A 24541-nucleotide genomic window follows, 5' to 3' on the forward strand; every position below is an offset into this window, starting at 1 on the left:
TGGTCTTTATAATAAATGTTAGATTATGAATATAAAAAATATTATAATATTCTCAGAATTTTGAATAATTATGGTTCGCAAAACCACAAAAGTTTTTTTTGTAATGGTGTATTAATAATAAGACAACACGCTAGTGCAGTATACTCTAGTGATTATTAAATGAAAATCTTATAGTTTTAACTTTGTAAGATTTCATTTATATACCTAGACAAACATCCTATATTCTCCCCTAAGATTTAATAATCTACAAGTAGGTATATTATATGTATAGAGCTCTACATCATAATTTATGGTATTCATTCAAATTAAGTTTGCACATTACATGTACGAGTATTTGTAGAAATAATTAGCAATTACACAAAATGTTAATAGATCGCAAATATACATATAATAACTCGTCACAATAGCTAGTAGCATTAATGCATGATTTCAATTGAAACTACGATTTTAAATGAATGATATTGACACGCCTTTCTTCGCTCGCATTGTTAGTGAACAGAACCTGCTTATCGAGTTTTGAAATGTTTGATTCAAATAGGTACTACCCACAAAACCAACTGTCATACAATACAACACGCAAAAAATGTATTGTGCAGTTAGAATTCATTTATTGTAGCATTTCCGTTACAGGGCATGTAAAAATTAAATTACTCGTATGTATAATATGGCCTTATTTTTTTCTTGTATTATTGGATGTTTCTAATTTTACGTTCTGTAGCAGACTGTATCCTTTAGCAGACTGCAACCAAACGCCCTTAAAGGTCAGATCTTTTTCCACCTAAGTTCAACAAACTGCGAACACATTTAAGTACCTTCTTTGAAACCAAAATCTTAAAAGTATCAGAAAAAAAGGATGTTCATTTAACTGCATAAAAAATGACAACGATACTAATGGTGGTTCTTCCAAATTACGAAACAACCGAATATTAAAATGTATAACCAAATTAATTAATAATAAAATTATATTACTTTTTGGTGAGTCTGCTACAGATAAAATCTTCTCCTCATCTTCTTTAGTAAGCATTAGAGTATGTCAAAGTTCGTGAACTTTCAATCATGTTGCAGACTACAGACTCTAAATTTGAAACCAGTTTCGAGAGCCGAATAATCTAAACGAAACCAAAACAAATCCCGAAGACAGCTAGATGTTGAGCTAGATCGTTTGTAGCACAGGTCATAAAAATTTACAAGTAGGTTTTTATTAAAAAGATAATCTTGTACATGTCTGCATTTCTACTATACAAATATTACGTTTGTACTAATCCATACCCTTTACACTCTACCACCTGCAAAGACAACCTACATAAATATAGGGTGAGGGGAAGTCGCTATTTATTAAAAGGGCACCGGTTAATGTCAATGTGGGCACTCTAGAACCACGATTTCATTGAAATATCTACTTATAATAGTAAAAAGAAATATAGCGCGTTTTGTTCTAAGAAATCTTAATGTAGAGAAATTAGTTTCTTAGTTTAAGTGCCTAACGTAGCTCACGTTTTATTAATCGTTTTTATGATTAGTGGACATTTCTTAATGTCTGAAACCGTTACTTTCAGACATTAAAATGTCCACTGCACTTTTTACCTGAGTAACAAATTATACATTTTTTTCTGCTTTATTGACTAATCATGGACCATGATACTCAAAGGAGGTCAATGTTATTAACAGCATTTAGTTCAAAATAATAGGTGTAATTAACTGCTAAAATGTGGTGAATTGGAAGGTTCTTTGTTTATTTTACTGCTTAAGACTTAATAAGGTGTTATTTTGTATATTAACACATACAAGAGTCGATTTGAATATGGATAATGTATGTTAATTTGGTGTGTGAAAACTGTCAATGTTGTCTTAATTTTTCATCACCTGGTTAGTCATTTTCTTACGTTTTTGTGTATTTTGGAAAACTTACAACTTCGTATTTAATTTTCATCATCTATTCTAATGAACATACCATACCTACTAGCTGTCTCATTAGTACAGGTTTTAATTAATATTGAACAGATTGGTAAAATCAGCATTAATTAAAATTTTGTAAATATTGTCTTCAGCAAATAGGTGTGTGTCTACTCATAAATTAATTGCAAGTGCTACAATGAGCAAGGACGAATAAAATTACAGTTAGCCAACAAAAGCTAGTTAAACCACCGTGATGCTATGTGAGCGTTGATTATGCGATAATTATGATAAAAATCGCCAGTTTAATCCGACTCTAGAGCAATGAGAAGGAGGGTCTCCTTGAAATACTTTCAAACTAACATGGACTATGCGAAAACGTTGGCGAATCGGTGTTTAGTTTTATCGTTAGTACTCACCTATTCGCCGGTTGTCATTTGCCGAAAACAGTTCGGGCGATCAGCTGTTGATCACCGGTACCACTAGTATTGTCTCGTTTTCGTCTAGAAGTGTGTCTAGTGAAACGAACACGGTGTTTTGTTTTGAACGCGTGCGGTGTTTTGGGTGTCGCGGGAGGCTGGCTGCGGGCCGGCAGGTCGGCGGACGCCCATCGACTGAGAGCGACAGCGACAGAGTGGCGCGCGCACGCCGCGACCCCACGGACTGACGACCTTCGCGCCGCGGGGTGACTCCGTACCACGCTGCGCCCACAACAATGAAGTTGGAGACAAACACTGATAATGGACCTAATCGCTGTTCACACGCTGCAGCATAATACATACTGCACTTCGATTTGTAAACAGCGGTCAATTGTGGAAAACTACTAAGTGGTCATTAAGCGAAATCTGAACTCTCACTTATCGCAACAAATTATTGAGTGCTATGTAAATCAAAGGGCTTCGAAGCATGTTTGTTTAAACAACATGACTTGTAATAAATCCTAAAAGTTACATTCTAAAAACATTAAGATGAAACAAACATGTTTTCTTCGCTTAATATTATTTTACGATGGAAGTTTATTTTTTACTGCACTTATAAACTAAAATAAAAGTTTTATAAAAATAAAGTCGACCCTTCAAGTATCACCAAATTAATAAACCAGAAACGTCCACATAAGTTATGTGATCAATATAATATGTAAAATGTTACCTATCCCAACTAATATGTATTATAAATGCGAAAGTAACTCTGTCTGTCTGTCTGTCTGTTACGCTTTCCCGCTTAAACCTCGCAACCGATTTTGATGAAATTTGGCATAGAGATAGTTTGAGTCCCGGGAAAGAACATAGGATAGTTTTTATCCCGGTTTTTGAAACAGGGACGCGCGCGATAAAGTTTTTCTGTGACAGACAAAATTCCACGCGGGCGAAGCCGCGGGCGGAAAGCTAGTTCCCTATAAACTTACATGAACTAAATTATTACAGCGCACAAATAGGTCACCGTAGTAAATGGCGTAGAACGAAACGACTACGGGTCGTAGATCGTAGTCGTAGCAGCTACGAGAAATTGTCCTAGTTATTATTAGTACTTTTGAGTCGAAGGATATAATAATTGTATTGTAATAGTATAATAATTATAATTATCTTTTAGTAGTAAGTAATATGTAATTAAAATAATTTTAGGAACTTTATTCATTTTATTTTTATTTACATATTGTATTTCATTTAATTACGAATATGTATAGCGTCCTATTAACGTTACACGTTATACCTAAAAATCAGTTTGGAACTAATAACAATAAACATGGCGAACATTTAGGTAACTACTTTAGACTTACACATTACTTGATTCTACTTTTGGGGGTCAGTCTTTAAAAAACGAGAAATAGTAGGTACCTATTTTAAACATAATCAAAATCGTGCTTCTCTAAAGTTATGAATTACACATAAAATATTTTGTAATGTTCAAAGGGTTATAATATTCATATTGTGGCGCCATCTAGACTATGTAGTCAACACTACGCACTAAGGTTTATCCGTGCTTGTTTGTTATCTGTGTGAACTCTACCTATTTTACGAAGGCTTGAATATTAACTTAGCTACAGTGATGCGGGGTAGAGGGCAGTGTACACACATTATGACAGAGATTTATTTTCTCGATACACTGGCAGTGATCCAATGTAGAGCAGTTTTAAACAAAGCCTGAATGGAAGATATTTTAGAATTTTATTTAATTTATTCGCCTTTAAAAAAGTTTCCCTGTAAATAAGTAATAAATAAAAGGGTTTAAATGTTATAGTAATAGCATTTACATTTTCTTGGATGTAAAAAAAGGCCATTTTAAAAGCATAAAGCGGGTTTTCCACCACGAGTAAGGTGAGCCCAATAATAACCTTGTTTACCTCGCAATAAAAAAATGCATAATGTATGCATTTTTGTATGGCGAGTATTTAATAATAATATAATAATAATAATAATAAGCCCCGCAGGGCAGCTTTGTGGCGAGCTGTTGGTGAGTAGCGACACCACGGGGCCAGTTGTTAATCCGAGTGCTCCCGAGAGTCGGTCAAGACCCTCGTCTTCGGCTTGCCGAAGTGGAATCCGAGAGGGTCTGCAGGACTTTCACCTCTGGCTTGCCTTAACCGGCCGGCCAGAGTGGAGTCGCTAGAGCTATATGCTCCAGGGGAGGAAGTGTTAAAGGGCATAACGCCGCGAGTAACCTCGGAGAAAGCGCAGCACACCTCTCTACACCCCTGAGCTGGCAGACGCCAATGTTGCCCCTCAGTCCGGTCTATACGACCCATGACGCCAGGGGGGGCCCATTTAGTCGCTGGCTAGTCACCGCCTGCCATTTTTTCAGTCCGAGACTATGAACCAGGCAGGTGTCCCGTAGTCTCCATCCATAGCCCAGTAACCAGTCCATCCATCCTTCATCCATAACCCTAGTCCATTCTCCAATAACTGCAATAGCTCCTGTGCACAGGCTGGGGATGGTCTCTGGCTACATCCCATGATATAGTCAGAGACTAGATCCAGCATGTGCACCACTTTCACTTTTGTCGATTATTTTGCGCTTAAAACGGCCTCTACGTGTTGGATCTGTATCCCCACGCAAGCCTTATAAAGGACCGGGCCACTTTTGACCCGTGAGCTCCAAAGCGTACAAAATAATAATAATAATAAATCTTTGGACAATTTCACACAGCGCCAGCTAGCCCCAAAGTAAGCAACTTAATGCTTGTGTTATGGGTGCTAGCTTAACGGATATACTACTTATATACTTTTTTTTTAAATACATAAATATTATACATAGTCACATCCAGACCCGTCACAGAAATTAAAATTCATGATTTCAATTTCTGCCCGGCCGGGAATCGAACCCGGGACCTCTCGGCATAGTAGTCCGTTCTGAACCACTACACCAAACGGCCTATTTTTGTATTGTATTCTCGGTGGAAAAGCAAAATAAAATAAATAAATTCCTCTTTGGCCGTGGAAAACAGGCAATAAAATAAATTAAATTGCTCATAATGCTGTTACTTGCTACAAATTCAATTCCTTTGAGATCTGCATGATGATTGACATGATTGCATTACCTAACTCGACTGTTACCTATTTTTAGACTGCCTAAATTACATCCAATTGGTGTTTGACCTTGTTGTGTATGTATTTTTAGATGTACACCTTGAAAGTTTCAACTAATATGCACAATCTAATATACATAAATAACATATAAAATTAATGTCTATGCATTTAGAGCATTTTAGTACTGTAAGCATAATAACTATCGTTTTAAATTCATTGGCCAATTTTTGCAAATCGCCCGAGATTTCTTTTTGAAGAATGTAAATTTGGTAAAATTAAAAAATAATAAAATAAATAGAGAACTAAATAAGTATATTTTGTTAAATTCTAAGAATGTGAAAGGATGGCAACGAATATAACAACTAGCAAAAAAGTGAAATACTCGTACCTACAAGATGTTTTTCAAAGTGTACGCTAGTAGAGTGAAGATAAGAGAACAACGATATGTACCAACACCACCACTCAGGAATTCAGGATACGTCTTATTTATTTATTTTGAACTTATATGCACATAGAACAGTGTACATAAGGCTTAATACCTTCACTTTTAAAGAAACCCCAGTATAAAAGACATCAACGCTCACGTAATCATAAAAACATTAATTCTAAACTAATTAATCTAGTTCCGATTTCAATAATTACTTCAAGTTCTTCAAGTTATATGTAGGTAACTAACTAGTAGTTAAATTTTTCCGTGCTTTCCGTTTATATTTTTATTTAAATTAGAAGTACATATTTAAAACAATGCGCGAGACAACACATCGATCGTCATTGGTATCTAACTACAAAAACAATAATGTCCTCACAGAAAATATCACTTTTTAATTGACCCGACTGCATGGGAATCAAACCCAGTGTTCCATACGTAGTCTCAGGCAAATTTCAGCACCACCAGCCACTGTCAGTCAATCGAGGATCGTTAATATGCGATAATCCGATCATTTTAATCAGCTCGATTATATCGATTCGTATCATGCTAGCTGTTAGAATAGTTTCCTCTGTATTGACCAATAGATCTTGAGACGTGCTACGGCCGGCGCGTGCGCGTGCGTCCTCAGCTAATGACAAATTTATGCGCGCTGAATAATAAACGCGCTCATAGTAAAAAGGTCTCCTTTGAGACGCGTGCGCATGTACGTAGGGTTACTAGCTTAATACTTATTAAATTAAAAAATAAAATGGCAAATAAATGCAGAAAATCATAATTAATATAGGTAGCCTTCTAATGTGACAGGATTGCTTAAGATGCAATGTTTGGTTTAAATACATACCTACATAATATTTCAAAGAGACAATTCTAGACGCAGTCGTCATGTCATGTCAGTACAGCAAAGCAGTGTAACAACGCCTACAGCGTTGCGGGTTCGAATACCTCGAGGGGTAAAAGTATCATTCAGTTGTTTTAATTTAGTTGGTCCATACTTTTTAAAAGAAAATTCAAATCATTTTTTCTTATTACCGACTTTGCATTACATATTTTGTTACCCTTAATCCTTTATTGGCAGCCCTAAATACAGGTGCGCCACAACACAATAGTGTATTGTTTGCCTAACTATGTATTATATGAATCGACACCAATATGAATCATATGGGTATATTATCAAATATAAACATGAAATCTTCTTCTTCTTGTCGTGTCGACAACAAATCTACACAGCGTCGGCCCAAAACTCCGCCACAACCATGAATTCTGGATTGGCTGAGGAAAAAAAATAGCACAATCACTTCCTTGAGCTATAAAGAAAATTAATTTATCAACTTATTTTCGGGTAAATCCATTTCATTACAAGTACTAGTTAGGTATTTATTAACACATTTCACTATGACCGCTTACATAAAGAAAAAATATCCACTCTTTTGTGATTGGCGTATCACACGCAATAGTTAAAACTTCATTACTCTATAAATCACAACACTCTACGGTCGAATTAACTAAAGACTTAATATAAAATATATGTAGTTAAATACCTACATTTATACTTTCATTTACATTATTATTTAACAAAACAACTTACTATACTGTTAGTTTTGCAGTTACATTCTAATCGTAGAAACTGCAACACAGGCGTGCAGGACCGGATCGTGAATTTGTGGGGCCCTGGGCTGAAACTACTTGGGGGGCCTATCTTAGTACTCAACTAATAGCCATGCCAAAAAACTGTTTCTATAATGATATATTATTCTTATACATACAGTGTGAGTCACGATAAAGTGCACATATGAAAATAGGTGAAACTAGACCTATTTTTATCGACAAAAAAGAGGTCAAAAAATGTTTCGAGATTTTTTAAAAAAAAAATTCTATTAATTACTTACTTTAGGTAACGTAAGGGCCCCGGGGTTACAAGGGGCCCCCAGATCCCGCTAAAAAGTAGACAATAAAAAAAAAATAGTTGTCTGTAAAGTCGGTTTACGGACGATATTTTTACGTGACAACGTCATAAGAAAATATTGATTAAAAATTGCATACTAAATTTTTGAGATTTTTTCTGCCAATTACTTCTTGTAAAGAAAACGTAATAACTTTTAAACTAAGAGGTATATCCTGATAAAATAAAAACAGTAACAATGCTAAATAACAGGCGATACTAAAAATATACATAAAATGCCCAGAAAATGCCAACAAACAATAAAAAATTATACTTTTTGAAAAAAATCTGCTTTTAAATTCGTGTTATTTTGGTTATTTGATAAATTTCTCCAAAAAATGCCCCCATAACAGGTGGTTTTTATTACTTTGTATTATTCTCTATCGTATTAATTTTGTAAAACCAAAAATCGGAAGTCTCTATCCCTATCACAACATTTGCTATGATCGTTTGAACAAAGGCCTGCCACCACATTATTCTCCGCTACAGGTAGTAGAGACAATTTTAACTAAAATGCTTATTTTACTTCGAAATCCTTTGTTTTTATTAAAATTACAAATCTAGAGCCACTTTCTGTTTCGTTGTTAACGAAGCGTTGAATGGCGCACCAGAGAGGCTTAGTTCAAACGATCATTGCAAACATTGTGATAGGGATAGAGACATGTTATTTTTAGTTTTACAAATGTAATACGATAAAGAATAACACAAAGTAATAAAAACAATTTGTTATGGGGGCATTATTTGGAGAAATTTATCAAATAACAAAAAAAACACGAATTAAAATGCAGATTTTTCTCAAAATGTATCATTTTTTTATTATTTGTTGCCATTTTCTGAGTATTTTATCTATTTTTTTAGTATCGCCTGTTATTTAGCATTATTACTGTTTTTATTTTATCATGATATACCTCTTAGTTTAAAAGTTATTACGTTTTCTTTACAAGAAGTAATTGGAAGAAAAAAAAATTTAAAAAGATCTCAAAAATTTAGTATGCAATTTTTAATCAATATTTTCTTATGACGTTGTTACGTAAAAATATCGTCCGTAAACCGACTTTACAGACAACTTTTTTTTTTTTTTTTTTTTCAAATTATTGCCTACTTTTTAGCGGGATCTGGGGGCCCCTTGTAACCCCGGGGCCCTGGGCTGCAGCCCAATCAGCCCATAGGTAGATCCGGCCCTGCAGGCGTGTGGCCATGGTAACATCCCATAGTTAATTCACTTCCCGCGGGTTTCATTTAAATTAGTGTCTTTTAACGTTAACCTAATAACTATTTCAAAGAACCATCAAAAGTATGGAATACACACCGGAGATAGTAATACATACTAAATTATAGTTTTAGTTCCAATATGAATATTCCAGTAAGGGTACTAACTACATTTTTTTATTAGGTAAGTATTTAATAAAATTGTGGTGGACTGCAGTGGACTGTATGCGTTTGTGTGTGTTCGAGAGCGCTGACCGGACGATGATGACTGCCGTTGAGAGCTTGCCCTTACTATGTCAGGCGTAGTAGGTGCTACTTGCAGGAATAAAACCACTATTTCACTTGCTGAGACTTCTCGCGTTTATTATTCGCTTCCTTTTCTCAGTTCTTGCTTCTTCAGATCACTTGTTGCTTGGAGCACTTGTTCTCTGAACTGAACAAAACAATACATGCCAGCTGGGGCGGTCCATTCCGTATTTATGGGGAGCGGCTATCTCCGTCCCGCTTTCACACGCTATTGCTATCCCTGTCTTCGGGAAATCCACAGATTTTGCTAATTTTCTCCAACTGGCAGGTAGTTTTACAATGGTTTCTTATTTTCTACAGATGCGTAATTAAATTATCTACATTATACAAAAAGTTTCATCACAAAGTTCCCAAAATTGGCGAAGTTATTGACAAAAAACCTAAAACGGCTCTCTTTACGGTATTGCCTCGCGCAACGGACCATCCGTGCAAGACAAGGACAAAACATATTGCTATCTCACGCTCTAGAATGTTCGAAGCGAGAGGTCCGATATTTCCGTCTCGTTTCTTCTCTATTTTTTCCTGAACATTCTAGATTTTCCAGAAAGGTGTGAAGGAGAAGCTATTTTGTGGAAGTGAGAGATCAGACAATGCAAGAAAGAGGCCTACCGAGTGAGTAAGCGAGAGAGCCTGATGGTTTTCGCTACGGTATTGCCTTTTTGGCGAAAATTTCATGTTCATTTTCTTAATTACGAAACAGATTAATTAGTTAATTTGAACTAATTGACATGATGTTGCTAACATTAATTCTGACTATTCTTGACGTCGCTAACATTCTCCCCCGCAGTGCGAAGCACTCCTTCCTCCGGATGCGACGTCTTGGCAGGAACCAGGACTACCACTCGTCGCGTCGGTCGCCGCAGCACTCCTCCGGGTGTTCGCACGTCGAGGATTCTTACTCTGCCGTCCGGTCCAGGATACACTCGCAGCACTTCCCCTCGTGGCCAAGTGTTTCTTGGTAGCGTCGCGTCGACTATTAATACGACGTCGCCGACTCATTCCGTATTTATGGGGAGCGGCTATCTCCGTCCCGCTTTCACACGCTATTGCTATCCCTGTCTTCGGGAAATCCACAGATTTTGCTAATTTTCTCCAACTGGCAGGTAGTTTTACAATGGTTTCTTATTTTCTACAGATGCGTAATTAAATTATCTACATTATACAAAAAGTTTCATCACAAAATTCCCAAAATTGGCGAAGTTATTGACAAAAAACCTAAAACGGCTCTCTTTACGGTATTGCCTCGCGCAACGGACCATCCGTGCAAGACAAAGACAAAACATATTGCTATCTCACGCTCTAGAATGTTCGAAGCGAGAGGTCCGATATTTACGTCTCGTTTCTTCTCTATTTTTTCCTGAACATTCCAGATTTTCCAGAAAAGTGTGAAAGAGAAGCTATTTTGTGGAAGTGAGAGATCAGACAATGCAAGAAAGAGGCCTACCGAGTGAGTAAGCGAGAGAGCCTGATGGTTTTCGCTACGGTATTGCCTTTTTGGCGAAAATTTCATGTTCATTTTCTTAATTATGAAACAGATTAATTAGTTAATTTGAACTAATTGACATGATGTTGCTAACATTAATTCTAACTCTCTTTGACGTCGCTAACAAAAATGATACGTGACAGCTCTCGATCTCGATAAAAATCTTGCACTTTCTTTAGCAATCAATAAATTCAATAAAAAAATATTAACATTTTAGTTAGTTACTTGATTCTGCTGTTAGGTTAATCTAAGCAAAGTTTTGCCCATAGTGAAAACATGTTTGCAGTTAAATGTAGTAGTATAATTTGTAACGTTATTGGTTTTATCTTCATGTGAATGATCTAATGCACCTTACTTCGTATGCACTATTTCTATGGCCATAAGGGAGCCGTGCAAGCAACATAAAACCGTTATAGTGAAAGCTACAAGAGTAGAGCAACTCGGCACAGTCTGTAGGCCGGCGCAAGCGAGCACGCGCGGCTTCGTGAATCGAACAACTTATTTATTTCTTATCAAATCAGTGATTTATGTGAGGACAATATTAACAATTTTGGTAAGTTTACAATTTATTTGACACTGATCTATTTGAACATTGACAACAGGCAAAAGAAACAATTCGTTTTTTCTTCAACAATAGTAGTTGTATTATGTTATAGAAATTCGTAATTTTTAAATCTGTAGCTAATTAAATCTAAAAGAAGACAATAAACTGTATTTACTCGTATAATTAAGCTAATATTTTTATAAAATGTAATTATTTTTATTGCCGTAATAATTGACTGTAGTGAAATCACAATAAGTTCTTTTATTTACTATTTTTGTATCCATTTTAAAGAACAGACTTTGTTTGCCACGAAAGGTTTGTTCATTTTGGATTAAGATTAAACACACATAGTTATACATTTTCTCTTTTCAATAGTAAACACTAAATGACCCTAAACTCTACCGGCTAAGCGTGCAAACAACTTTCATCTGCCTACTTTCTATAAAAATTGACACATACATTCCAAAGAAGAGACCAACAAAAGAACAAGGCATTAATTAATTACTAACTTCATTTAATAATGTCACTAAATAATAAAAATCATTGATATTATAGCCAGGTACGCTATTTCAGATTTAATATGAAGTTTGATTTATCGATCATTGTAAGATATTAGTAAAATTTTTTCTGCAGTTAATCTAAAAGATTAATTCTATTGTCTGTGTATTTTTAAACAGCGGTTAAGAAATTGTTTAAATTAACTACTAGCGAGCTATATCTAGGCTTAATTAATTTCATAGAGGAGGGTCATAAACGGAACCAGAAAATATACAATAATGCTGACTTATCTTTCAGAAAATTTACAACTACGTAATACAATCGTTTTAACCCAGGGTTAGACTTATCATAGAATGAAGAAATAACTTAATTAGGCCATGATAACAAAATTTTATTTGTGGGTTGAAAGACAGTCTTAATATCTATATACCTACCACGTACCTACTATCGTGTTAACTGACCGCTCTTCATTTATATTTTTAATAGTATTTTTAATGAAATGAGCTACGATGTGTTGTTATACCGCGGATAGATTGTTTCCTCTAACTTGAAATGAGTAGGTAAAATAGTAATTTTACCTCAGTAGAATAAAGTAGGTTAGGACTTAGGAAGGTAGGTCTGAGATTTCGCGGTTCGCACTCCGCGCATACCGAAGCAGTTAACTTTTATTTATGATCGGTTTCGATTGCCAGTTTTATCTAGTCAAATCCTTCCCATATTACTTACTTTAGTATAAAGTTGTTTGGGTTTAATTTGAATATCACTTGTAGTTTCGTTAACATATAAACCTCGCAAATTAACAGTAACAGTAGTAGCCCGGTAAATACTGACCAAATATGTCGCCCTCTGCTTCTGAGAACTTCTTACATGGATTCCTTTGACTCATTTGCAGTTTGCTAAAATATTTACTAACTAAAGACGAAAGTTTCGATATATGAGTAGGACCTACCTAGTTACCTACGTACTTTATTGAGTTTTATAGACACCCAAAACACGAGCTGATGTTATCATAGAATAAGTTATGGATAACTAAGTAATTTTTATGAGGTTTGCGGTTTTTATCTCTATTTTACGCACGCCTGAAATACATTACGGAACCGCATAGTAAGGTCGCTCTTTCATCTATACTTATAATAAATCTGTAGAGAGGTCAATTCTGTACATGAAATATATTTTCAAAATAACTATCAAGGGGTGATTAGTGATCGATACTGATGCCAAAAATGCAATCAGTAAAATTTTTGTCTGTCTGTCTGTCTGTATGTATGTTCCTTATAGAAACAAAAACTACTCGACGGATTTTAACGAAACTTGGCACAATTATTCTTCATACTCCTGGGCAGGTTATAGGATACTTAGGAATTCCCACGGGAACAGGAATTAGCGGGAAAATCCTTTTGTATGAAAAATCTAAACCACTTAAGTAAGACGCTTGAAATTTGGCATGTAGGACCTTAGTAAACTTAAAGCTTAGTTACAACAGGATAGTGCAAAATTCCCACGGGAACGGTAATTAGCGGGGAAATCCTTTTGTATGAAAAATCTAAACCGCTTAACTTAGACGTTTGAAATTTGATATGTAGGTACCTTAGTAAACTTAAAGCTTAGTTGCAACAAGAAATTCCCGAAATTCCAACGGGAAGGGGAATTAACGGGAAAATCCTTTTGTATGAAAAATCTAAACCGCTTAAGTTAGACGCTTGAAATTTGGCATGCAGGTACCTTAGTAAACTTAAAGCTTAGTTGCAACAGGATATTGCGAAATTCCCACGGGAACGGGAGTTAGCGGGAAAAAACATTTGTATGAAAATATAAAACCGCGTAAGATAGATGAAGGGGGTAAAACGGGATCCACGCATACGAAGTCGCGGGCGGCCGCTAGTAGTAAATAAGTCCGTTACTCATTTAGCGCTCTAGTGGTAACACCTAGAAGTACCTATTACTTTGTATTACCCAAACCTATAGTGTAACCTACTTACCTTATCTCTACATTTACTGCCCAGTCTTATTGTTTTCAAGTAGGTTTATTAGTGGGCTCGTATTCTACAATGGACACTGAAAACTCGGTTCAAACTCAATCTTGTCAATGGCCTAAATATTCATACATATTAGGTGTTGTTTCATAATAAGGATTAATGGCTTTACATTTTCATGTAAAATTTTAGTGGCTGTACTATATTCGTAGTAAAATTTTTGTATAGTACTATTACAAGTACCTACCTCCTACATATCATTTGATTTTATACGGTAGTGTCCACATTAGGTGCATCTCTAATCGGTCCACGTACATTTACTCAATGATAAAAATGTGTTTTTTACAGAGCTGAATACACAATGATGTTAGAAGGAACAAAGATCAAAACCCACTCCCAAATGGCCAGCGTGTTCGACATTGCCAAAGACACGGTTCTTTTCCTGGTGTTGTCCTGCTACTACATCTTGGAATCGCTGTTTTGGACCTTAGTGCCTAATGCAATAAGGCCCATGAAGAGTCTGAAGGGGGATGTGGTGGTGGTCACAGGCGGAGGAGGGGGGGTGGGGCGGCAACTGGCGGTCAAGCTGGCGAGACTTGGAGCGAAGGTCGTCGTGTGGGATATAAACTTAGAAGGTACGTTTAGCTGCCTTAGCCTAGGTCTAATCGAGAATATATTAATTAGCCTTTAGAACGTAATTGATAGTTAAATGTAGTCTCGTAACAAGAGCAATGGAAAAATACGGAACATTTAGTTAAAAATTAGATTTTCAACAACCTCGATGGATAGAGCGATCGGATGAAAAACAATTTGCATCGTCTTAGGAGGTAATTAGTCATGTTTAATCATGAATTGATTTTTTAATCACGCAATGTCAAATGTACTAAGTAGGAACCTTCATTCATAATTAGCTCTGTATTTTTAATAATTAAATAAATATTTTAAAATAAATAAAGTGCATGGAATTGGATACATACGAAAATCAATTCATGAAACAAATTAGATAATTAATTAAGTAAAGTCTAAATTAAAATACAGTCCTGCATATAGTCGATCATAATAGGTACATGATAATACACGCTACTAATATCTTTTTAATAGGTAGTAAAGTAAGTAATAATAAAACAAACTGGATTAGCGAGCATTAATAAAAAGGTAGAACTACATTAATCACATTGTTGTTTTCAACAGGTTTGCAAAAAACATGCCAGGCTGTGATGGATGAGGGCTATGAAATTGTGAGTCACGTAGTGGACCTGGCAGACAGAGCTGCGGTCTACGCTACAGCTGAAAAAGTCAAGAAAGAGGTATTTGTTCACCTTATTCCATAATCTCAAAACGCAGCGTAAAAGACGTCCAACAAGGTGGACCGACGACATCATAAAGTTAGCAGGAAGGCGCTGGACGCAGACCGCTACCAACCGGGCAACATGGAAAGCATTGGGGGAGGCCTATGTTCAGCAGTGGACGTCCTATGGCTGAGATGATGATGATTCCATTATCTACTTAATTCCGAATTATGATTGCAGTTCCCTCCTTAAAAAGTGGTAGGTACACTAGGCTGATAAAGTCGGAATAATTCACTGTTTGACACTACCTTCCTACTAAGTATTTCGTAATGCCTTAGGTATATCTTATCTAGGTATATTTTATGCTTACTGGGCACAGTAACTAGAACGAGCTCTCTGAAGCTTGACGTCATCTTTCATATCAGAAAAACCGCTTGTTTTAAGCGTAGGTACAATGTCGTATATAACCTTTAATATAGCCCTTCCTTCTACGACCCTTTTCGTGTTAGTTACATACAAGCAACACAGGTCCCCCCAAAAACAATATGGATGCGCCTTACAAAACTTAACCTACTTATGAAAATGTTTCAGGTAGGCAAAGTGGACTTGTTGATCAACAACGCGGGCACAGTGTTCGGGGACACGATCCTGGAGCTGACAGACTCTGCGATAGAGACCACCTACAAAGTTAACATCCTCTCGCACTATTGGGTAAGTAGCCGTGCCATTACTGCCATTGCAACGTACACACGACAGCACATCAGGCTACCCATTTTTGTTGCAAACTCGCCCCTATTACAACCACACAAGTGACACAAGATCCCAGTGGTTACGTTGACGTGCTGTCGTCGTACAGTGTATAATTAGCTATAATCATCATTCATCGTGCAGATACTCACATTTCCCAACGGTACTCGACCACAATACAGCGAATGGCTGTGATATTAGCGTAAAATGTTGTTACAATGGTTTTATTTCATCGTAATCCCCGTCGTGCGTTGGTACCCACTGAAAACCAGCTTCGTGACTTGAAGACTTGTGTCATGTCACGATTTTTGCTGAATGCCTTTTAGCTTGCCTTAATAAAATTAAGAATGTGTATAAAATATTAAATGCTGAATAAAGTACCTACCTACTTCTATTGTTATTTTATTTTATTAGCCATTTTGGTAAATTCAAAGAAACAAACAATAGACTCAAGTTCAGTGTCGGATTTTCCTAGGATATTATTTATTCTGAGGTCGGGGTGAGGTGCGTAACAGGTGTGAAGAATAATATTTTTCTCATTTGTTTAGAAGTCACATACCTACTTACCTAACTTTTTTCATTTTTAAATAACATCAATATTCAAAGCAAAAGACAAAGGCTGCTAAACCGAAAATTAAGCCTTCGCTTCCAACTCGGTCTGCGGTTCAAGTCGCAGGATTGACTGTTAAATTTTTTCTCTTCCGATAACTAGACCCACCCATCAGTGTGCAGAAAAGAAATTATAACACATTTTAGCAAGGCTATTTCTTAACACCGTTCCCGTAATTTCGAATCTAATTTAAAAAGGCGCGTGCAAACGGGTGACAGCGCGCGCGCCGCGATAGTATATCTGTTTCTTTATAGAGAAAAAAACATACTTTTATGGTGGGAAAAGTCACCAGTGAATCTAATCTGGGGGCACGGCAGTGCCCCCACCAAGTCGAGCAAAAAAGCGGCACGGCCGTACCATCCTTTTCTCGAAGCAATTCAGGCCATTTTCGACCGCCTGTAACTTCGTTGTGGATAAAACTAGAAGGCTGAATTTTCATTAGCTATGCAGGAATTGTAAAGACACGGTATATTTAAAATTTCATTCAATTTGAACCAGAAGTCTCGCAACTCAGTTGTTCTACGGTAAAAAGTTGTGAGATCCATGTANGACTTGGCCATCGCATGAAAACACGTGTAAATTAAATTATTTAGTGCGATGGCCAAGTCAATAATTTATGTAAAACGTTAAAGATTTCCTGGCCTGGACTTGGTATTACATGGATCTCACAACTTTTTACCGTAGAACAACTGAGTTGCGAGACTTGGTTTTTTTGACAAGTATTGTTTTTGATGGGATTATCGTTTTCTCTTACCTAGACAGTGAAGGCGTTCCTCCCAGACATGATCAAGAGCGGCAAGGGGCACATCGTGACGGTGGGCTCGGTGGCCGGCCTGCTGGGCACGTATCGCTGCACCGACTACAGCGGGACCAAGTTCGCTACCGTCGGCTTCCACGAGAGCCTGTTCACAGAATTGAGGGTAAGCAGATAAAGTACATTTGTTACAAATTCAATTTCGAAATTGATACTCGGAGCCTACTTAGATGCCTATGTGCAAAAAAAACTCTTTGTTAACCCTTCTAGATAAACTAAACTCATGCCTCGTGTTCGTGTTACGAGTGGCCTCACCACAATAATCTAGCGGCGACGGGTCACGGGGACCGAACCCGCGTTCCTCGGATTACAAGTCGGCCAGTCCGACACCTTCACCATTCCGCCGTCGCTTTTATCTTTTTCGCTAAATGCAACATACTCGTAACTTTAGAAAAAAAAGAATGAGTTACAGTCATAACAAACTTTTTTACATCTAGAGTAGCGATCCTAGATAAAACCTTTGCATGTACACAATATGGCTTCAACTGGATCAAACCGTGGCATGTACGCACAGGGGGCTTCAATAGCACCGCACGCTTACGGTAAATTATTTTCTATTCTTACACAAATATCTCTTGGATTTCCAGGCCCACGGTCACAACACCATCCACGCGACGCTGGTGTGCCCTTACTACATCAACACGGGGATGTTCGACGGAGTCACCCCGCGGCTTATGCCCATGCTGGAGCCAGACTACGTGGCGGAGACCATGATCGACTCCATCCGCAAAAACGAAGTCAACTGCATCATGCCCGGATCAGTGCGATACCTCCTGCCGCTTAAGTGGTCAGTATCCGTGCCCCTACTTTCATCATCATCATCATTTCAGCCATAGGACGTCCACTGCTGAACATAGGCATCCCCCAATGGTTTCCATGTTGATCGATTGGTAGCGGCCTGCGTCCAGCGCCTTCCAGCTACCTTTATGATGTCGTCGGTCCACCTTGTGGGTGGACGTCCCATGCTGCGTTTTCTGGTACGCGGCCTCCACTCCAGAACCTTGCTGCCCCATCGGCCGTCAGTTCTGCGTACTATGTGCCCTGCCCCTACTTAGGTGCTAAGCACATAGGTTCACGACCGGAGCCACTACTTGTATGTCCAAGCTCGAATCTGATTCCTTATAGCTACCAAGGTAACTCGGTAGTTTATTTCAGAAAAATGCAAATACTGTTTAGCATTTATTATTTGCGTACTGACATAAAACATAATTAAGTAGTAAGATAAGTAGCGCATGTTTCGAATATAAATTAAAGTAGACAATAATAATATGCACATACAAATTAGTTTCCTACATTCTAGCGTAGTAGTACCTAAGCTTAAGCTTCTTTTAATTTACATATTACTCAAGGAAATACTAACAGGATACATTAGTTCCTCTCATGAAGAGGCAAGGATCATCATCATCATTTCAGCCATAGTACGTCCACGGCTGAACATATGGATTTCCACAATGGCCGGTTGGTAGCGGCCTGCATCCAGTGCCTTCCCGCTACCTTTACGTGCGTAGGACGTCCACAAGGTGGACCGACGACCTCATTTATGAGGTCGTCCTACGCACGTGGCCTCCACTCCAGAACCTTGCTGCCCCATCGGCCATCAGTTCTGCGTACTATATGCCCTGCCCATTGCCACTTCAGCTTGCTAATCCGTTGGGTACGTTGGACACGAGGCAAGGATAGAGAGAACAAAATGCTATGTCATTTCCTCACCAAGTTTTTTGTTATTCCAGCCTTCTCCCCGCCAAGATGTGTTGGGACCTGATGCACCGAGTGATGAAGGGGCCACAAGCCATGATGGAATTGAGGAAGAAGCCCACAGTAGCAGCTGGTTAAACATTAGCATAATGACGAAATATTTTTCAATACTGTATCCATACATTTAGGATAAACTAAAATAATGATAAAATGAATAATGAACCAAGCCCAGTCGAGTAGATACGACTTTTAGGCCAATTTTTTCCTCAACCGCGGTAAAATAGTAAATAACAAAATTTTTAAGAGTCATCTTGTATGTGTTTGCGTGCAGATTACTTTGATTTATGTCACAGAGTGATGAATTATGATCATGCATGTATTTGTGGGTAATAAAAAAGACTGAATGAAATACATATTTTGAAATTGGGATCACTTAGGTTAAGTGTAAAAATAAATTATTGAAGAAATTAAGTCTTTTTATTCTCAATAAAATAAATATGACTAGGTGTTACACTTCATCATATTTTTGCCTTAAAAATAATATCACAAGTAATTAAAATAGATCATAAAAATAGTCTAGGCCCTGGCCCAGTTCCCATATTGCAATCCCAGTGCCGAACTCCCGGGCTAGATCCAGTCTCTTCTGTATGGAGAACAAAGTTGGATAAAATATCTTCTTTGAACCCTGTGATGTCCTGTAAAGAAAAGTTTCACTATTGTAAGCTCATAGGGTTGTTACCATCACAATTATTAGGTATTGGTATGTTGAAGTATCAAAAATTATTACATAAATAGCAAATACATAATAGAACAAAAGTACAGATCATAGTGTTTATGTATTTAGGTAAAAAATAGAAGACTGGTCCCTTCATCTCAACAGTCACTACTATGATCATGCCTAGCATTGTTCAAATTACAGAACTCTTTTTGAAGCAGATATGCTTTAGATGCTAAATGCTTAATTTGGAGATATATGTATTATATGATGATTACCTACCGAATTTCTATATAATTTTCAGCTGTATTATTGTTGTAGGACACTGTCCCTGTGGGCTTAGCATTCTTAAGCAGCTCCACATACTCTGTGCCTACAATGGGACCACCCCCATTAGAAGTGTATGAATTTCCATAGAAATTTAAGCCAAGTAGAATCTTGGAGCGTTTGGATGGATTATCTTCTTCACCAACTAATTTTTCAACACACAGTCTCATCCAGTACAGCGGTGCATTTGGGCCTGTAAATTATAGAATAGAATAAGACTTTATTGAACACAGTAAGCACAATAGGGATGTTTCCTGGGTAAAAAAGCAAGAGTTTTAATTAGTCCCTCAGTTAGCTTATCAATAACTACTCGACACGTATTTTTCACTTGTGAAAACTAATGAAATGTAAAGAGATAAAGCGTGCCAAAGTTCTAAAGAAAAGGCCCGTGACGTCAATGAGTGCGTAAAAGTGCAGCACTTTGTGACGTCGCACGGAACTTCAACGCGCTATAACTTTGTAATAATTTGTTTGATTGACAATTAAAAATATGTGTTCAATATTTTTTTATATTAAAATTGACGGACTAAAAATATTTTTTTAGAAAATTAGCCTATCTAATATACACAAAAACAATACAACAAGAAAAAAAATAGTGGGCCACATCACTGCACCAATAGGCTACTGCTCAGTATTTATCTTTACAAGCTTGAAGGGCATGTCTATTAAATATAGAAATATAATTACAAATAATGTAATACCTGGTTTTTGGGGGTTTGAGAAGTCATAAGTCATCACTGACACCGCTTCTACATACGGATGGATATCATTAAAAGCTTGTATGAAAAACTCATCGGTGGGGTAGCCCCGGAATGGTGGGTAGACTAGGATCAACTTCAGTTCATCTTCAGCCATTTCTAAACCTGAAACAATATTATATCAGTGACTCTAAGAGTTTGTCTATTAAAACTGGTGAGTTATGATATCAGTGTCTCTAAGAGATTTTCAATTAAAACTGGTCAAGTCAATAGTCAGATCAATTAATTATTCTCCCTGTCAATGATAAAAATAATGAAATAAATTTCAAAATATAATGTGAATATCCTAGATATTAAAAAAATGGAACTAGTTACTCTCCAAAAAGATAAAATTCTACTTACCAAAATGCTGAATGAACTTCACAGATTTATCAAGGTACTTTCCAATCTGTGACAGAATTTCCAGGACAACTCCATCAAACTTCCACTGCTTACAGGCTTTTTTGATCTCATCCACCAACGCCTGCTGCTCTGAACGGGCACTGGGCTCCATGAAGAAGGCTTTCAAATCTGAAGACTGCCAATTTTCAAATAAGATTCTAGGGAGAACTGCAAATGAACAAGTAAGTTTTTAATTTGAAAATTATAAATAACTTGAAAAAATCGAACTGGCAGGCAGGAATTGAACCCACAACCTTTCGCTTGCTGGACGACTGGCTCTTTTAACTGAGCTACTTAAGACAGTGGAGTTTCTAATTGTTTTGGTATTCAAATAACCTAATCTCATTTTTATGATACTTTTAATTACATTTAATAAATACAAACTATAAATAAGAGGTCCATTTTTAATTTTAACTCACTTTTGATATTACTTTGGGAGCCTTTCTGTCGGACTGACTTCATCCACGCATGATCAACGTCATGCAATCCTGATATGATGTAGATGTTGGGTGACTGTCTCTTCACCTGCAGCCACACTGGAGAGATGTAATTGAATTTAGGCGCCCATGTCTTGGCCACGTCATAGCCTTTACTGTTCCACTAAAAACAAGTAATGATTTTTAAAAGATTATCTAACATTAACATACCTCATAATAATAACATATTACGCAAAATCTTTCAAATTTGCCACCAATTAAGCGCCGGTATTCTTAAAATTCCTGAATGCCGGTAAGTATTGTGTTTAAGCAGAAACGCCTATTTTAGTTAGGTGTAATACCAATTGAAATGATGTTCAAATGACATGAGTTTCCGTAGTAACTTGAAGAATTCACAATCACAAGGAAGCAAAATAGAAAGGAAGCACCTTAGATATATATATAAAGGGAGCACAAGATTACATGTTTGTTTTTACATACCGGAGTCACATAACCTAAAACCGAATTTTTAAAATTCCTTAATGAAATATCTTGATGATACGTAGCATGGTATTTAATAATATCCCTCACAATGGGCGTTTCAACCACTAATTTTCGATCTAAAACGTTATTTTTACGTGGACCATCTTGAGTTTTGACTCCTTTCTGTCCTTTTTTATCTGAGGGTGGTGATAAAGTTGCCAAACACACATTCAGTAAAAATATTATTTGCAGAATAGTATTGAGAAATTGCATTTTATATCTTGTAGAACTTTCAGACTTTTCAGTTTTCAGGTAGGATATCCAAAATTTATCTGCAATCTGCATGCATCAACACAACGGGCACTGACTGACATAGAGAAAAGTAATATATCTGACTGACACTGACGGACTGAAACTGACTTTTTTTTTCTTTACACATTGACAAAAAATATAGGGCTCTGGATCTAGCCTTTTTAGGTCATTCTATTTCTTTACTTTTCACCACAGCCAGGTCAAATTAACTACGCATCTCGCTAGAATGTGACTCTCCCTCGCACTCGCCCGCATATCACCCCGTGGTTTACGCCCCGTTCAAAGTGCCGTGGGTACTAGGCAAGGCAAGGGCATCACAAAAATGAGTAGGGCATTACTCAAAGAGCTAGAACCCAGAGTCGTACAATTTTAAAATATTAAAAAATCTTCCCCCTCAGTCTGTGGTGGTGTATTGACAGTTATGACACTTATGACAATATGACATTCGTTGAATTTCGTTGGCGCCATTGACTGGCGGATTTTTGGCAGTTTAAAACTTTATTCTGAATTTTAAGTTCTTAATTCTCATCCTACCTACAATTGCTGTAAAAGAAACAAATAATCCTTATAAAGTGCCTGGACCAAGATATTCATGAAAGACACTGGTGCAAGTCCTGTTTGGAATCCTGCGTATTGACTTGATTCCATCATGTCCATTAAAGAAAACAATATTCCCGGTGAGCAACAAACCGTAGCTAATAATGAAACTGAGAGTAAAGAAAAGCATCTAATTGGTAAAAATAATCCAGATATTATAGATGATCCACAATTTTTGTGTTCTCTCCATAAGTTAGTAATTAAAATTTTCACTGTGGATGAGGAAATACCTACATTACCAAAAATTCTGATTGAAGCAACAAATCAACTTAATTTTAATGGTTCAAAGAATATGTTACGCAAGATTTTGAAAGCAAAATTAGGCTTTCAATTTAGACGATGCAAAAATAATGGACCCATACCCTTGGAGCGCCATAAGATAGCTTTGGCCAGAGCCGAATACTTGAATACAGTTATCAAAAATGATTCACTGCAGTCAAATAAACAATCTGTGATTTATTTAGATGAGACCCTTATTTATCTGGATGAACGAGCAAAGGACTCCTCTACTGATGTTTGGTGCATAATGCATGCAGGAGGAGAAAATGGATTTCTTGTTTAATTTATAACACTTGTTTAATTTATAAATGTACACCAATGAAAAAAGGTGGTAGCCTGATTGACCAAAATCTATTTTTAAAATGGTTAAATGAGAAGCTATTGCCTAATCTACCTCCAAACTCAATAGTGATTCTTGATGATGCAACTCAACATAATAAATTGAAAGAAATAATTCCAGACTATCGCACATCAAAACAAACTTGTATGGATTGGTTACAAAAGCACAATATTGAATACAAAGACAATTGTACTCTTGTGGAACTCCGTGTTTTAATTTCGAAAAATGTGCCAAAAATAAATTATAGTGCTGACTGTACTCTAATAGCAGCTGGCCATACTGTTTTCCGTCTTCCATTTTACTCTGATTTAAGTCCAATGGGTAACATCTGGGATATAATAAAAAAGCGAATTGCAAAAAAACGAGAAGAGAAGCCGCAGAATTCGTTTGAAAAAATTATTGAAGAAGCTGTTACGTCTGTGACAAAAGAAGATTGGGAAAAACAACTGCAACATGTTAAAAAGCTGGAAAGAGAGTATTATGATAATGATCACAAATGGGATGATGAGAATGATAAACTTGACATTAGTTTTGAAAACCCTGACTCTGATGAATACTCCTTTCCATCAACCGATGCAGATTATGACACTGATTTTAGTGGCACTGATGTGTCTGATGATAGTGATGCAGACAGTAATGTTAGTTCTGAAGGTAGTTATATGAGCTCTGACTCTGAGGCTTATGCAGACTTTTCGGATGATAGTGATAAAAAGGGCAGTTACAATATTTAAGCTGTTTAATAGTTTCATAAGATAAGAGAGACTTGTTTTTGTTTGCCTGAAAAGATTTATTTCTTTTTGTATTTTTTCACAATAAATAGGTACTTTTTCATCGTTACTCATTATGTTTTACTTTCCTATGCCTAGTTAATTTCTATAGGTATAAATGCATATTAAAATACACTCAAATTGTATTTAGCTTTTAGTGAAAAAATATCACATCTGCACAACGTTTAAAATGTTATGAACCACTAAAACTA

The 24541-nt window shown here is 36.7% G+C and overlaps 3 protein-coding genes across 3 annotated transcripts in view; 1 reads left to right on the forward strand and 2 right to left on the reverse strand.

Annotated features, from left to right (window-relative positions):
• Positions 1-2551, reverse strand: part of LOC114360122 (epidermal retinol dehydrogenase 2) — a 45778-nt gene extending 43227 nt beyond the window's left edge. Inside the window, exon 1 of the mRNA XM_028314696.1 lies at positions 2313-2551. The gene's annotated coding sequence lies outside the window, so the exon portion shown is untranslated. The remainder of the gene's footprint in view (positions 1-2312) is intronic.
• Positions 2552-11214: 8663 nt separating this feature from the next.
• LOC114360123 (short-chain dehydrogenase/reductase family 16C member 6) lies at positions 11215-19507 on the forward strand. Its single transcript, XM_028314697.1, has 7 exons — positions 11215-11337; positions 14148-14434; positions 14991-15106; positions 15680-15799; positions 17204-17365; positions 17847-18046; positions 18990-19507. The coding sequence occupies exons 2-7, from the start codon at positions 14161-14163 to the stop codon at positions 19090-19092; spliced, it is 975 nt and encodes a 324-aa protein (XP_028170498.1). The 5' UTR covers positions 11215-11337; positions 14148-14160; the 3' UTR covers positions 19093-19507.
• On the reverse strand, positions 19413-22405 carry LOC114360121 (chitinase domain-containing protein 1). Its single transcript, XM_028314695.1, has 6 exons — positions 22053-22405; positions 21555-21735; positions 21097-21303; positions 20698-20859; positions 19952-20189; positions 19413-19649 (listed from the first exon to the last, which is right to left on the reverse strand). Exons 1-6 carry the CDS (start codon positions 22377-22379, stop codon positions 19508-19510), a joined length of 1257 nt encoding a protein of 418 aa, XP_028170496.1. The 5' UTR covers positions 22380-22405; the 3' UTR covers positions 19413-19507.
• Positions 22406-24541: the final 2136 nt, after the last annotated feature.

Source organism: Ostrinia furnacalis, unplaced genomic scaffold (genome assembly GCF_004193835.3).
Source record: "Ostrinia furnacalis isolate ACB-3 unplaced genomic scaffold, ASM419383v2 OfSCF4894, whole genome shotgun sequence".
NCBI lineage: Eukaryota > Metazoa > Arthropoda > Insecta > Lepidoptera > Crambidae > Ostrinia > Ostrinia furnacalis.

Bases quoted from the DNA above. Each gene is read 5' to 3' on its own strand.
- LOC114360123 (XM_028314697.1), top strand. From the start codon at position 14,161: ATGATGTTAGAAGGAACAAAGATCAAAACCCACTCCCAAATGGCCAGC. The intron at 15,107-15,679 runs GTATTTGTTCAC...AAAATGTTTCAG, and splicing joins CTGAAAAAGTCAAGAAAGAG to GTAGGCAAAGTGGACTTGTT. The intron at 17,366-17,846 runs GTAAGCAGATAA...TTGGATTTCCAG, and splicing joins GCCTGTTCACAGAATTGAGG to GCCCACGGTCACAACACCAT.
- LOC114360121 (XM_028314695.1), bottom strand. From the start codon at position 22,379: ATGCAGATTGCAGATAAATTTTGGATATCCTACCTGAAAACTGAAAAG. The intron at 21,736-22,052 runs GTATGTAAAAAC...ACTTGTTTTTAG, and splicing joins TTTTAGGTTATGTGACTCCG to TGGAACAGTAAAGGCTATGA. The intron at 19,650-19,951 runs GTAGGTAATCAT...TTTTCTTTACAG, and splicing joins GAAAATTATATAGAAATTCG to GACATCACAGGGTTCAAAGA.